The 16365-nt window shown below is 45.7% G+C and overlaps 1 protein-coding gene across 1 annotated transcript in view; it reads left to right on the top strand.

Annotated features, from left to right (window-relative positions):
- The window catches only part of LOC144493230 (E3 ubiquitin-protein ligase MARCHF1-like), a 274906-nt gene that overhangs the window by 189864 nt on the left and 68677 nt on the right, over positions 1-16365 (top strand). The window contains exon 3 of the mRNA XM_078212094.1: positions 5993-6069. Within this exon, the coding sequence (XP_078068220.1) occupies positions 5993-6069 (77 nt within the window). The remainder of the gene's footprint in view (positions 1-5992; positions 6070-16365) is intronic.

Raw genomic sequence — 16365 nt, 5'->3', positions numbered from 1 at the left:
CTCTAACCTACGCATCCCAGGACTCTAAGGGGCAATTTTTAAACCTGGCCAATCAACCTAACCCACACATCTTTGGACTGTGGGAGGAAACCGGAGCACCCGGAGGAAACCCACGCAGACACGAGGAGAATGTGCAAACTCCACACAGACAGTGACCCGAGCCGGGAATCGAACCCGGGACCCTGGAGCTGTGAAGCAGCAGTGCTAACCACTGTGCTACCGTGCCGCCATGGTGGAAGAGGCTAGTAAAGACAAGGGGGCAATGTGGAAAGAGCACTGTGCAACGAGATGCATGAAGAAGATGAATGTTGAAAGATAGAGGGAAACTGGACCCCAGCAAACCTGCATAGAAAGCTCACAAACAAAGGAGTCAAAGGAATGCCACATCATTTACTGGAAATACATGAAGCCTGCAGATGTGGTAGGTAAAGGTCCATGTGTTCATGGGCTCAGGGGATGTTGGCTAATCAAGGAAGAGACTTCTTCTTGAGGCTACTAACCTTTTCCCTCTTTGTTGCTGACATCCTGCACAAACAAAAACAGAAAATGCTGGAAAATCTCAGCAGTCTGACAGCATCTGTGGGGAGAGAATAGAGCCAACGTTTTGGGTCGAGATGACCCTTTGTCAGAGGTCATCCCCTCAGCAGTTCTGATAGCATCCCCACAGGCGCTGTCAGACTTTCTAAGATTTTCCAGCATTTTCTGTTTTTGTTTCAGATTCCAGCATCTGCAGTATCTTGCTGACATCCTGCACAGTTTGAGGAAGGCTACAGGCTGAAGAGAGTGATGTGAGTGTGCTGGGCTGGTATGTAAATACGGTGCCAGGACCTTTTGAACCCATCAGCTGAGGGAGGTGGACAAATCAGCTGCCAGCCTGCCAGGTGACTCAGAGGGGAACGCTCCTGTGCATAATTAATGAGGTTTGAAAGTGCAGAATCTGGCGCAGGATCCTGCCATTCTGGCCAGAGGGAAAGACACTCCCAGAGCCATCTGCCACCACACTTAGAGTAGAATTCTCCCATTTACAGACTAAGACCCCCTTTCACAAAAAGTACAAATATATATCAAGTGAGTAGGATTTTTATAAGCAATAATTAACAAGTGGAAAAAACTATACTTATTCCAATATTAGTCTGATTTTCATTTTTAAGGTGTGCAGGTCGAGTCAGGAAATTTCCCAGCTTGACACTTCAGCCTTGTAAAAAATGAAGTGCCCCGAACAGTGCAATTTTTATGATAGGGGTGGACAATCTATACCAATGACTTGGATGAAGGGGCTGAGTGTATGGTTGTTAAATTTGCTGATAGCACAAAGATTGAGAGGAAAGTAAGTTTCAAAGAAAATCTGAGGCATCTACAAATCAGCAGAGATGGGTCAGGTGAGAGAGCAAAAAATTGGCACATGGAGGGTGGCACAGTGGTTGGCACTGCTGTCTCACAGCGCCAGGGACCCAGGTTCAATTCCGGTCTCGGGTCACTGTCTATGTGGAGTTTGCACGTTCTCCCCATGTCTACGTGGGTTTCCTCCGGGTGCTCCATTTCCTCCCACAGTCCAAAGATGTGCGGGTTAGGTGAATTGGCCATGCTAAGTTGCTCCTTAGTTTCCAAAGATGTGTACATGGATTAGCCATGGTAAATGCATGGGGTTTCGCGGATACGTCGGGCAGGAGGAAGGTTGGGCTGGATAAGATGCTCTTTCGGAGAGTCCATGCAGACTCGATGGACTGAAGGGCCTCCTTCTGAACTGTCAGGATTTTGTGTTTCTATGGAATATAATATGGGAAAATAAGAACTTGAAAATTTTGGCAGGATGGACAGAAAGGAAGCATATTATTTAAAGAGAATGAGAGCTCTGAGGTAGTGAGGGATCTTGCTGTCTTAGTGCATTTTGATTTATTCATTCAAGGGATGTGAACTTTGCTGACTAGGCTAGTATTTATTACCCATTTCTAATTATCCTTGAGAAGGTGGTGGTGAGCTGTCTTTTTGAACCGCTGCAGTCCCTGTGGTTTAGGTACATCCATAGGGAGGGAGTTTCAACTCCATGACAGTGAAGGAATGGCGATATATTTCCAAGATGTGGAGATGCCGGCGTTGGACTGGGGTAAACACAGTAAGAAGTTTAACAACACCAGGTTAAAGTCCAACAGGTTTATTTGGTAGCAAAAGCCACACAAGCTTTCGAGGCTCTGAGCCCCTTCTTCAGGTGAGTGGGAATTCTGTTCACAAACAGAACTTATAAGACACAGACTCAATTTACATGAATAATGGTTGGAATGCGAATACTTACAACTAATCCAGTCTTTAAGAAACAAAACAATGGGAGTGGAGAGAGCATCAAGACAGGCTAAAAAGATGTGTATTGTCTCCAGACAATGGCTGTCTTGTCTGGAGACAAGAAACAAAACAATGGGAGTGGAGAGAGCATCAAGACAGGCTAAAAAGATGTGTATTGTCTCCAGTTTCACTGGCTGTCTTGTCTGGAGACAATACACATCTTTTTAGCCTGTCTTGATGCTCTCTCCACTCCCATTGTTTTGTTTCTTAAAGACTGGATTAGTTGTAAGTATTCGCATTCCAACCATTATTCATGTAAATTGAGTCTGTGTCTTATAAGTTCTGTTTGTGAACAGAATTCCCACTCACCTGAAGAAGGGGCTCAGAGCCTCGAAAGCTTGTGTGGCTTTTGCTACCAAATAAACCTGTTGGACTTTAACCTGGTGTTGTTAAACTTCTTACGATATATTTCCAAGCCAGATATGATGAGTGACTTCAAGGGGAACCCCCAGATAGTGGTGTTCCCAGTTATCGGCTGCTTTTGTCCTCCTAGATAGTGGTGGTCATGGGTTTGAAAGGTGCTGTCTAAGGAGCCTTGGTGTGCCCCCGCAGTGCATCTTATAAATGGTACACACTGCTGCCACTGTGCTTCGGTGGTGGAGGTATTGAATGTTTGTGAATTAGATGCCAACCAAGTGGGCTGTTTTGTTCTGGATGGTGTCAAATGTCTTGGGTGTTGTTGGAGCTGCACTCATCCAGGCGAGTGGAGTCTTTCATCACATTCCTAACTTGTGCCTTGTAGGTGGTGGATAGTCTTTAGGCAGTCAGGAGCTGAGTTACTCGCCGTAGTATTCCTAGCCTCTGACCTGCTTTTGTAGCCACAGTATTTATATGACTAGTCAAATTCACTTTCTGGTAACCCCCATGATATTGATGGTGGGAGATTCAACAATGGCAATGCCATTGAATGAGATGGGCTGATGGTTAGATTATCTCTTGTTGGAGATACTCATTGTCTGGCACTTGGTGGTGTGAATATTAGTTGTCAACTGTCAGTCCATGTCAGAATATTATCCAAGTATTGCTGCATTTGGACATGCACATGAATCAGGAAAAGTTAGTATGCAGGTACAGCAAGTGATTAGGAAGGCAAATGGAATGTTTTCATTTATTGCAAGGGGAAAGGAATATAAAAGTAGAGAAGTTTTGCTACAACTGTGCCATATCTGTACCACATTGGTGAGATCACATCTAAACTACTGTGCACAGTTTTGGTCTCTTATGTAAGAAAGGAAGTAAATGTGTTAGCAACAGTTTGGAGAAGATTTACTCAACTGACGGGGGTGGGATTTTCTGGCTGTTCTCACCAGCAGGATCATGCAGTCCCGGTGATAGTGAGCTCCCTCTGCAGGTTCCCCAGTGGTGGAGCATGCAAACACTGGGAAACCCCGTTAACAGCAGCGTGACTTGTAGATCCGTTACAAAACACACCACTGGGATGGGGGAGGAAACAGAAAATCCCATCCTTGTCATGGTGCAGAAGAAGGCCATTCGGCCAAATGTGTGCACACCAGCTCTCCAAATGAGCATTATGATTTAGTACCATTCCCATGTCTTTTCTTCATAATTATATACACTGCTTCTATTCAAATAATAACCTAACACCCTCTTAAAAGTGATTTGCAAAAGAAACACACATTTGCTTCTTTTGCAAATCACTTTAGATCGGTGCCCTCTCGTTCTTGATCCTTTTACAAGCGGGAACAGTTTCTTCCTATCTACCCTGTCCAGTCCCTCATGATTTTGAACATTTCTATCAAATTGCCTCTTAGCCTTCTTCTCACCAAGGAGGACAGTCCCAACTGTCCAATCTATCCTCATAACTGAAGATGCCTGGGATGGAGAGGGGGTTATTGTACAAGGAAAGGTTAGACAGGTTGGGCCTGTATCCATTGAAGTTTAGAAGATTGAGAGGTAATTTTATTGAAACATAAAGATCCTGAGGGGGCATGCTGAAAGGATGTTGCCCCTTGTGGAGAGAGACTGGAATTAGGGAACACAGTTTAGAAATAAGGGGTCTCCCATTTAAGATGGAGATGAGAAAAAACAGTTTCGCTCAGAGCGTCGTGAATCTTTGGAACTCTCTTCTTTAGAGAGCAATGGCGTCAGGATTGATGAATTTTTTTTAAGGCAGAGGTAGATAGTTTCCTGACTAACAAAGGAATTCAAAGCTTGTCAGGGTTAGACAGAATGTGTCATTGAGATAACAGTCAGACCAACCATGATCTTATTGAATGGTGGAGCAGGCTTAAGGGGCCAAATGTCTCACTCTTACTCCTAATTTGTATATTCTAATGTAACCAATGCGGCAAAAATTGCAGGAATATATTCAAAGACTTTGTTTAATGCCATGTAATATAAGAGTGCTGTAGACGGAATGGCCAAATGGGCAGATAAGTGGCAGATAGAATTTAACCCTGACAAGTGTGAGGTGATACACTTTGGAAGGAGTAATTTGACAAGAAAGTATTCAATAAATGGTAGGACACTAGGAAGTTCTGTGGATCACAGAGACCTTGGTGTGTTTGTTCACAGATCTCTGAAAGCGGAAGGGCATGTTAGTAGGGTGGTGAAAAAGGCCTATCCCTGAGGGCATTTAAGAGTCAACCACATTGCTATACCCTGCCATGTTTCCATGGCAGTGGAAGTGTTCCAGAGATTTTGATAGCCTGAAAAATGGGAAATTAATTAGGATTTTATAATTATTTAATCTAATCTAATCCAAACTCAATATTATTGAACAAAATTAGGAAGGCACAAATATCAACAAATTAGAACAGAAATTAGAATACAAATCTAATTTCAAAGGCTACATTGTTTGATCATGGAAGTTATTTACTGATTAGTTGAGAAAGCTGCAGCTATTAAGATTGCAAGACAGTTCTTAATTCTGACTCGGGAACCTCTGGCTGAGAACCAATGACTCATTGCCAAAAGGAACTGCTTTCAAATGTTAGCAGTCTTCTCTTTGAACATGTTTTTTACTATTCAATCAAGTTTTATGCACCAAATATGAGCTTCCCTAAGAAAATAAAAGTGGGAAAATAACTTCAGTAACTCACTGAGTTACCTGTCTACCCGCTAACTGCAGGAACCTGGAGAAATAATTAAACATTTTGGAATAATAATCCAGACAATGTAATATAAATCTCACCATGGCAGTTTGAGAATTTGAATTTAGTTTTAAAAATCTGGAAACAAAACATTAGAACTCTTAAAAGTGTCCATGAAATTTTCAGGTTGTTCTAAAATTTCAATTGGTTCACTAATGTCTCTGAAGGGAGGGAAACTTTTATCTGTCTTTGTCTGGCCTGACCAACATGTAAGATGGTTCAATGCCTTCTGATGTGATCTCGCAAACCACTCAGTTTTACCAATTTGCTGGATACAATGGTTCAAGAAGAAGGGTCACCGCCCATTTCTCAGGATGACTAGGGTTGGATATAAATGCCAGGCCTATCTGCAACTTCTACACTGCAAGGAGATATTTTTAAAGTTCCCTCAACCCCTTTCTTCTCTCCATCTCACTCCCTAGCAAACGCGTTTGATTTCCACTTAAACCCATTTATCTCTGCACTTCATATTCCAGACTTCTATTTGAGTCTGTCAGGTGCTGGCATCCATACTGACTTTATTATGCTTTTACCTTTTACAGGCAAGTAGTCCAACAGGAACAGCTCCCAGGAGTCAGTCACGTACATCTGTTAGCCCTTCTACTCAGGATATTTGCAGGTACATGAGTCTAGAGAATTCAGCAGTGTTTGTTGTTGGTTAGGGATCATTTTGAATGACATCTTCCTCTTTGTGTCTGTTTATCTCTAGTCTGAGTCTCAGCTTGTCTTCATTGTACTTCATTTGTTTGTTTTTTTTATTCTACTTCATCAGTATATGATAATTGTTTATATAATTACTAATTCATTTTGTTTTCACTTCTTTTGCCATGTCTGTCATGCTCTTCCTTCATCCTCTCTACTTTCCACTTTCCACCTTTGCATGCTGTGCTTAGATCTACTGCCCGTTGTGAAGATGGTGACTCATATTCAACTCCTGTCATGGCGCTCAGCAATCACAGCGGGGATTGTGGTAAGAAACATGTAAAGAGAAGAATTAGAAAGCAAAGGGAACTCTGTGAAAGATGTGAACGTTTGCACAATCACACCAAGCATCCTGAAAAGCAGTCCAGGTCCTTTTGTGCAAAGATTAACGGAATCAGTAGGAGTGATTCTGATTTATCGTCGGATGAAGATCACTGGGCTGAAATCAGAAGAAGAAATTCAGAAAGAATGAGGGCTTCCAGAAAGGGCAGAAGAAAGAGTAAATCTCATAAACAGTTGGAGAAAAAATCAGGTCCTACTCTTCCAGCCCTGCTGTCAATGGACTCTGAAAGTGACTGGGATAAGATGAGGATTGACCCACATCTCTTCTGTCACAATCAAACAATAATCCGAGGAAGTGAAAGAAGGCCCCATAACAAGGAGGCATGGTTATCATCATCTTCAATTTCTTCTGTTGACGTAACGAGTTGCTCAAGGAAATTTGTCCAAAATAAAAGAATATTAAGAAAAAAGGGCTCTGAAGCTTTCTCTTCCTTTGAAGATGAAGATACCAGGAAAAGATCCAATGAGGAAGGTACCAATGCACTATCTCTATCCGAGGGTGGAGCTGCTGTCAACTCAGAGCCTCATGGGAGTGCTAGACCTGCCCAACTTCAGAATGTAGATGATTGGCCTGATGATGGGGAAGTCTGCAGGTTGGTCTATAACCACTAATGAAAGCCAGTGTTTGCTTTACATTTTCATTCAATTTCAAAAGTATGCTCAAAATGTTTTCTCCATCACAGATTAATTAATTTGTCTTGTATTATATCAGAAGGATGTGTTTGCATTCCATTAGTTATAGCTATTGGAAAACTGTTGTAATAGATTTTCAGAATACTGGTGAAATGACAGTAAAAAAAATTAAATATAATGATATCCACTTAAACAAATTAAATTATACAAAATAGTTTTTTAAATTTTCTGTTCATTTTAATTGATCTTTGTTTAATACAGTTTCCATATTCAAATTCTTGATATGCAAAGAATAAAATAATAGTATTATCAGAAAATGTCTTATGTGGAAGTCAGATGGTTCAAAAGAATACAATTTATATTGGTGAAAGAGCGATAAATTTAATAGCTACAAACTGAATAATGACTATGTGACTGCAGGTTCATTAAAAAAGTGAAAAAATGCCTATCAGAAACCCATGCAAGCAATACTTTTCAACATTCAAATATTTGTATCTCTTAAGGTCAAAGGTAAAAATGTTGAAAATGAATCTGAAGAATTTTATTAGAGGCAAAATGTTCTGGATATTGATTTTAACTGCTAATATGGAAGATCCCTGCGGATAAATTAGTTAAATGCCAGAGTTCACAAAGATTCACTCTTCCACATAGCAACCAGAGAGACCCAAAATTAATTCTTACAGTTCAAGGTGTTAGAGGATTACCATCACTGCCAGACAGCTAATAGAAATCATAGAATCCCTACAATGCAGAAGAGACCATTCAACCCAACGCGTCTGCACCAACTCTTTGACAGAGTATCCCTTCCCCACCCCCCTACCCTATCCCTGTAACCTCACACATTTCCCATGGCTAATCCTACAGATCTTGGGACACTAAGGGACAATTTAGCATGGCCAATTCACCTAACCTGCATAGCTCTGGACTGCGAGAGGAAACTGGAGCATCTGGAGGCAACGCACACAAACATGGGGAGAATGTGCAAACTCCACACAGACAGTCACCCAAGGCCGGAATTGAACCTTGGTCCCTGGCGCTGTCAGACAGCAGTGTTAACCACTGTGCTGCCATGCTGCCACACTTTTTGATTTTCTCTTCACCAATGTTTAGTGAAGCTCACATTTGTCTAAAAATGCAATTTCATTCCTTGTACAATTGGTTTGTGAAAGTACCCTCCAAAATGAAAATATGCCCTTTTCCATTCCTATTTTTCTGAACATGGAATTTCATTGTAAGCTGTCACAAATTCCTCATTAAGCAGCACCCAGGACCAGACTGTGACTCCAATTTCATGAAAGCACAGACTGCGGCTCTATTGCATTGGGAACAGAATGGAGCACAGCCTGCACAGTTGCTGCCAGAGTGTGTGATTGTGTCTTAGGGATACAATGATCTGACAGCTGCTGTTCATACAGCGATCCTGCTGATTATGGAAACACACATCCAGAGCCTGGTACAATAGCGATGGCTGGAGTCTATCTGCCTGATCATAGAAACCCTACAGTGCAGAAAGAGGCCATCAACCACAATCGCACCCAGGCCCTACCCCCATATCCCTACACATTTTACCCGCTAATCCCTCTAACCTACGCATCTCAGGACACTAAGGGGCAATTTTTTCCCATGTCCAATCAACCTAATCCGCATATCTTTGGACTGTGGGAAGAAACCGGAGCACCCGGAGGAAACCCACGCAGACACGAGGAGAATGTGCAAACTCCACACAGTGACCCAAGCTGGGAATCGAACTCGGGTCCCTGGAGCTGTGCAGCAGCAGTGCTAACCATTGTGCTACCGTGCCACCCCTCCATTGCTACTATATTGATACTATATCTCACGAGCCAACATTACACTGGAATGCTGGAGATATTATTGGCAAGCTCCAGTGATGCAGCCAGAAGTGGCTACTTCTGAGGAGAAACTTCCTATGACATGAGGGCACCTCAGTTTTGTAAGCATTTTTGTAGTGCCTTGGATCTAACTACCACAGGTGACATTTGGAAAAAAAACACAAGTTTTAAAAAGAAGGCAGGCACTTTGGGCAAGCACATGGTAAGAAGGAATTCTGTACTTTGAAATTCACTGTACAAAGATAGTGTGATATGAGGTGGAATTTTCCCACATTTTTTCAATGTCAGATTCTGAAAAGCAGCTCTGCAGCTGAACTGCTCCATTTTCACTCCAGATCTTGAACTTCCTCTGCCAACACCCCGACCCAATCACCGGGGGCTACCCTCCCCTCCCCCACCACCACTGTGAAAGTATCACTGGCATTTCCCCCGTCACTGCCTGCTTTTCCCTACACTCCCAACCACCCATAACTAGAATTCCCCACCATGTTGGCTCCCATGTCAATTAGATCATTCCTTGATCCTCTCTGGGTGTAAAAGTTTGAATGGGTTTGGTTAACGTTATCACTCTGGTGGGCACAGGGCCTGATAGAGCTGGCAAAGCCAGCTCCACAGAGATGAGGTGCCCTTTCTAAAGGGCACCTATCTCAGCACTGAAGTGGAACATCCTGCCCTGCCACCATCAGCAGCATGAAAGTAGAGCCAGTGGAGGTGGGTCAGATCAGGTGTTGGACTCATTTAGAACCTCCCCAGTAGGCACCACTAAAGCTGCTGTTTGTCCTGAGGGAGAGATCTGTGGTTTGTGCCAAAGTCTTCCCTTACACCAGAGGGAAGTGAGATGTCACAGGGAATGGAAGGCCTGGCACCCTCACATCACAACATGAACTGAATGTTGGAGACCATGAGGGAGAAGAGGAAGATCCTCCCATGGAATGGCAAGAGGAGGCTGCCTCATTCTGCAGCAGAGGCACCTCTCTGTTCAGCGTTATCTCCCTCTGTCCTAAATTCCTCTTCCTCATTAAATTTCTGTTCCAGGATCAGCTGTTTTATTCCAGGGCCTCACCATCCTCAAGGTTCACACATCTCTGAGGGCCATGTTAAGGAGTGCACAGCAGACCACTACAGTAATCAAGCCTCTTACAGGAATACTCAATAACGGAGAGAAATTGAGAGGAGTGAGGAAGTGAGAGACGTTGCAGTGCATGTCCAAGGTGGCAGGACAGATAGGCAAGGTGATCACAAAAGCATGTGGAACGCTTTCCTTTATTGGGTGAGGTGTTGAATACAAAAGCAACAATGTAAATGTATAAAACGCTGGTTAGGCCACAGCTGGAAGTTTGTGTCGGTTCTGGTCACCACATTACAGGAAGGACATAATTGCCTTGGAAAGGGTGCAGAGCAGATCTACAAGAATGTTGCCATGGCTTGAAAGTTGCTGCTATGAGGAGAAATTCGATAGACCAGAGTTGTTTTCCTTAGAACAGAGGAGGTTAAAGAATGATTTAATTAAGATGTACAAAAATATACAGTGGCACAATGGTTAGCACTGCTACCTCACAGTGTCGTGGACCTGGGTTCAATTCCAGCCTTGGGTGTCTGTCTGTATGAAGTTTGCACATTTTCCGAAGTCCACGGGGGTTTCCCCTGGGTGCTCTGGTTTCCTCCCACACTCTCATCTCACCTCTGGAATTCAACCCTTTTGTCCATGTTTGAACCATTGCTGTAATGAGGTCAGGAGCTGAGTGATCCTGGCGGATCTCAAACTGAGCATCACTGAGCTGGCTATTGCTGAACAAGCACTGCTTGAAGGTCCTGTTGATGACGCCTTCCATCAATTTACTGATCATCAAGAGTGGACGGATGAGAGATATTTGGCTGGGTTGGATTTGTCCTTTTCTCTTTAGTGCACAAGACATACCTGGGTAATTTTCTCCATTGCCAGGTAGATGCCGGTGTTGTAGTTGTACTGAAACAGTTTGGCTCAGAGCACGGCAATTTTCAGAGCACAAATCTTCAGCACTATTGCCAGAATATTGTCAGGGCCCATAGCCTTTGCACTATCCAGTGCCTTCAGCTGTTTTTTGATTTCACATGGAGTGAATCAAATTAGCTTAAGACTGATGCTGGGGACCTCCAGAGGAGGCCGAGATCAATCATTCACTCAGCACTTCGAGCTGAAGATTGTTGTGAATTCTTCAGCTGTATATTTTTTACTGACATACTGAGGATGATGATATTCATGGAGTCTCCTCCTCCAGTGAGTTTCTTAATTGCCCACCATCATTCATGACTGGATGTGGCAGGACTGCAGAGCTTAGACATGATCCATTGGTTGTGGAATTGCTTGCTGGTTATACTAATTACTTGCTGCTTATACTGTTTATTTACTTTTGGTTTGGATTAGTATGTCTGTCAGTTTACAAACATTGCTTGAAACTTTGACCCAGCTGAGAGGCTTTTAGAAGCAAGAAGGCCCTAAGATTGCAATGGAGAAAATTACTAAGGGGAGCTATGCTCTAAAAGGAAAGCTGGGGGTTTTTTTTTTAAAGAAAACTGAGTGTAAGAGAAACTTCCTGGAGGCTGGAACATCCAGTCTGTTGTGTTTAACTAGAGAATTGGGTAGGACCAGGTAGCCTTGTAAAGAGAGGAAAAGGCCAGCTATTGAATAAATGCCAAGAGAGTGTCTATTTGTGTCTGATAGGTTGAGCCATGTGACTGTCAGCCAATATTGGAGCAGGATTTTGTATTGATAAGGATGTATCATAAGTCTGAGGTGTAACCTGCACAGCCAGACCCAGCGGAAAGTATGAGCGTGTTTAAAAGCCTATCAGAGTGCAAGTCACGCTAGGCTAAGTCTGTTGGATTGAGTTTAAGTTGGAAGCTCATATTGTTTAGAACTAACATCTGATTTGCTCAGTATACCTATCTAGTCATTATTGTTTGTGCTGATTTTGTACAGGTTTGTATTGTAAAGCTGCCCCTGGAGCCCTGCCATTTATTTCCTTGACGTGGAGATGCCTTATTTCCTTACCCTTGGTTCTTCCATGCATGTGGTGAACCATAGATGGTTACCACTATGGGTACTTGTACATATGTTACTCTTGTTACTGTTGGGGTTAGGGTTGGGGTGTTCCACCTGTTGGTATTGTTCTGTGGTACACTCCGGTTGGCTCCGCATTCCTATAGGAGTATAAAGGTCACTGCACTTCCTAGTGACCCTTTGGTCTGGGATTGTATTGTTAAGCAGTATGCTCTATTCTTGTTGCTAATAAAACCTTTATTTCCCGGGCACGATCCAGCCTCCCGAGTGAATTAATCGCGCATCAATTTTATTAGCAACAATTTTTGTTTTGAAAAAAAAAACCATGGAGCAAATGTTAAAACCCGATCGGCTTACCTTAGATCCGCGTGCCGCTGGAGCGTCGAACACTTTCGACCATTGGCTGAAGTGTTTCCAGGATTATATCGACGCCTCAACAGCAGTCCAAAGCGACGCCGATAGATTGCGGGTCCTCCACGCAAGGGTAAGCGACACTGTGTATGCAACAATCCGCGATTCACAAGACTACAATGAGGCCATCGAACTACTTAAGTAGCTGTACCATAAACCGCCAAACGAGATTCATGCTCGGCACCTACTAGCCACTCGACGGCGGCAGCCCGGCGAAACGACGGGACAGTACCTGCGCGAACTTCAGCAGCTAGCCAGAGCCTGCAATTGCAAGCCAGTGTCAGCTACTCAATACACTAACGATCTGATCCGAGATGCGTTCGTGGCGGGAATCGGCTCATCCTATATTCGCCTGCGGCTGCTAGAGCAAGGTAACTTGGACCTAGCTAAGATGGTGGAATTGGCTGATGCGATGGAAACGGCCTCCAGAAGTCTTGAAACTTACTCCACCGACCACGTGGGAACATCGTGGCAAGTACAGCCACCGACTCAACTCTACCCAGCGGCTCCTAGGAACTGCGCAATCGTGCTTTCAACCTCGGACCTGACAGCGGCGGCAGCTCCAGGAGGCCCACGGTGCTATTTCTGTGGATTGGCGAAGCACCCTCGTCAGCGATGTCCGGCCAGAACGGTATTTTGCTCCGCGTGTGGGAAGAAAGGGCACTATGCTAAAGTGTGCCGAGCGAAACCACCTTCGAAGCCAAGCAGTGCTGAGGATGCCATTCCTGAGGATGACGACGCAAGACACGTGCAACCTGCGAGTGCCGCCACTTTCAACGCCATTGACCACGTGCGATCCATGGGCGCAGCCATTTTGGTCGACACCGACTGCAGACGACCAGCAGGGGTCCTCGACATCGACCATCTCAGCTGCCTGCAGTTGCACTCGGGATTCAACGGTGGCATCAATCGTCCTGGACCAGGCCAAGCCTCACAGACTCGACAAGTCCATGATGGACATAGAGGTAAACGGACGCCTAATACATTGTCTGTTTGACAGCGGGAGCACAGAGAGTTTCATTCATCCAGACACCGTGAAACGGTGCAGTCTCCGAGTACAGACTGTCAGGCAGACAATTTCTATGGCGTCGAAGTCCCGATCTGTTACCATTCTTGGGAGCTGCGTGGTAAATCTAACGGTGCGGGGCACAGTTTATGAGAACTTCAGGCTCCTTGTGTTACCGCACCTTTGCGCTCCGGTACTCCTGGGACTAGACTTTATGGTCCACCTGAGGAGTGTGACCCTGCAGTACGATGGGCCACTCCCTCCACTTTCAGTGGGAGAACAGCAGCCTCCGAATTGCCCAGCGCGCTCCACGTGCAGTCTCTCGACACTCAAAATCACCCCGCCGTCTTTATTTGAAAATCTCGTGCCAGGCTGCAAGCCCATCGCGACTAAGAGCAGGCGTTACAGCGCTGAGGATCGGATCTTTATTCGATCTGAGATTCAGCGGCTCCTCAGGGAAGGGATCATTCAACCTAGCACTAGCCCATGGAGAGCACAAGTCGTGGTGGTTAAGACTGGAGACAAGCCCCGGATGGTCATAGACTATAGTCAGACCATTAATAGGTACACGCAGCAGGACGCGTATCCTCTCCCGCGCATATCTGACATGGTCAATCAGATTGCGCAGTACCGGGTGTTCTCCACCATCGACTTGAAGTCAGCCTACCACCAGCTCCCCATTCGCCCAGAGGACCGCAAATACACGGCCTTTGAGGCGGATGGCCATCTCTACCACTTCTTAAGGGTCCCTTTTGGTGTCACTAATGGGGTCTCGGTCTTCCAGCGTGAAATGGACCAAATGGTGGACCAAAACAGGCTACGGGCTACCTTCCCGTACCTGGACAACGTCACTATCTGCGGCCATGACCAGCAGGACCACGATGCCAACCTCCTGAAGTTTTTACGCACTGCGTCTCGCCTGAATCTGACCTATAACAGGGAGAAGTGTGTATTCAGCAAGCACCGCCGAGCAATTCTCGGATACGTGGTGGAAAACGGGGTCCTCGGCCCTGATCCAGACCGTATGCATCCCCTCCTTGAACTTCCCCTACCCACTAGCATCAAAGCACTGAGAAGATGCTTAGGCTTCTTCTCGTATTACGCACAGTAGATTCCCAATTATGCGGACAAAGCCCGTCTGCTCATAAAGTCTACCTCTTTTCCCCTGGCAGCAGAGGCTCGCTTAGACTTTGAAGGGATAAAAGCCGACATCGCGAAAGCCACGATGCACGCTGTCGATGAGTCCATCCCCTTCCAGGTGGAGAGTGATGCATCTGATTTCGCCCTGGCCGCCACACTTAACCAGGCGGGCAGGCCCGTCACCTTTTTCTCTCGCACCCTCCAAGGCCCCGAAATTCGGCACTCCTCTGTGGAAAAAGAGGCTCAGGCCATTGTGGAGGCCGTCCGGCATTGGCGCCATTATTTGGCTGGAAAACGATTTACCCTGCTCACGGACCAGCGGTCCGTGGCATTCATGTTCAACAACACGCTAAGGGGTAAAATCAAAAATGATAAAATCTTGAGGTGGAGAATCGAACTCTCCACCTACAACTATGATATCATGTACCGTCCGGGGAAGCTCAATGAGCCCTCAGATGCCCTGTCGCGTGGAACATGTGCCAGTGTGCAGGAGGACCGGCTACAGGCCCTCCACAATGATCTCTGCCATCCGGGGATCACTCGGCTCTTCCATTTTGTAAAGGCCCGGAATCTGCCCTACTCCATAGAAGATGTCAGGTCGATAACTCGAAGCTGCCAGGTATGTGCTGAATGCAAGCCGCACTTCTACCGACCTGACAGGGCACACCTCATTAAGGCCACTCGCCCTTTTGAACGACTGAGTGTTGATTTCAAGGGCCCCCTTCCTTCGACAGATCGGAATGTGTACTTCCTCAACGTGGTTGACGAGTACTCCCGATTCCCTTTTGCCATTCCCTGTTCAGACATGTCCTCTGCCACGGTCATCAAAGCCCTGCGGAGTATTTTTACCCTGTTCGGCTACCCCAGTTATATCCACAGTGATAGGGGTTCGTCGTTTATGAGCGACGACTTGAGGCAATACCTGCTCTCTAAAGGAATTGCCTCAAGTAGGACTACGAGTTACAACCCCAGGGGTAACGGACAGGTCGAAAGAGAAAACGCTACAGTCTGGAAGGCTGTCTTACTGGCGTTGAGGTCTAGGGGTCTTCCAGTCTCCCGTTGGCAAGAGGTACTTTCTGATGCGCTCCATTCAATCCGGTCCCTCCTGTGTACGGCAACCAACGCTACCCCACATGAGCGGATGTTTACCTTCCCTAGGAAGTCTTCCTCTGGGACCTCACTGCCATCTTGGTTGACGTACTCAGGACCTGTCCTCCTGCGGCGGCATGTTAGGGCCCGCAAGTCCGACACTTTGGTTGAACAGGTCCATCTCCTCCACGCCAACCCTCAATGTGCCTATGTAGCATATCCTGACGGGCGAGAGGACACGGTCTCTATCCGAGATCTGGCGCCTGCAGGGGACCTGGAAACCCCCGTCGCTCCCGCACCCCTGGTTAGGGTTCCTTTGCCCATTATCTCCCCTCCTGACACGGCACGGGCAGTATCGGGACCTCCACCTAATCCTCTTACTCCCGTGTACAGCTTGCCTGAGTCCAGGAGATTGTCGCCACCTCGAGGTCCACCCGTCCGTGAGGAACTGGAGGAGTTACTGGACACCACCTTGGAGAGAGGGTCACCACGGTCACCAGAACCGGCGCTACCGCCAGTGCTGAGGAGGTCACAGAGACGGTGCGGCCCTCCGATGCGACTGAACTTGTGAATATATGGACAGTTCGTACTGTTTTTTTGCCCCACCGGCCTTTGTTTTTAAAGGAGGGGTGAATGTGGTGAACCATAGATGGTTACCACTATGGGTACTGAACCATAGATGGTTAGCACTATGGGTACTTG

Source organism: Mustelus asterias, chromosome 1 (genome assembly GCF_964213995.1).
Source record: "Mustelus asterias chromosome 1, sMusAst1.hap1.1, whole genome shotgun sequence".
In the NCBI taxonomy this organism is placed as follows: domain Eukaryota; kingdom Metazoa; phylum Chordata; class Chondrichthyes; order Carcharhiniformes; family Triakidae; genus Mustelus; species Mustelus asterias.
This window is presented reverse-complemented; position numbering and strand designations above follow the sequence as displayed.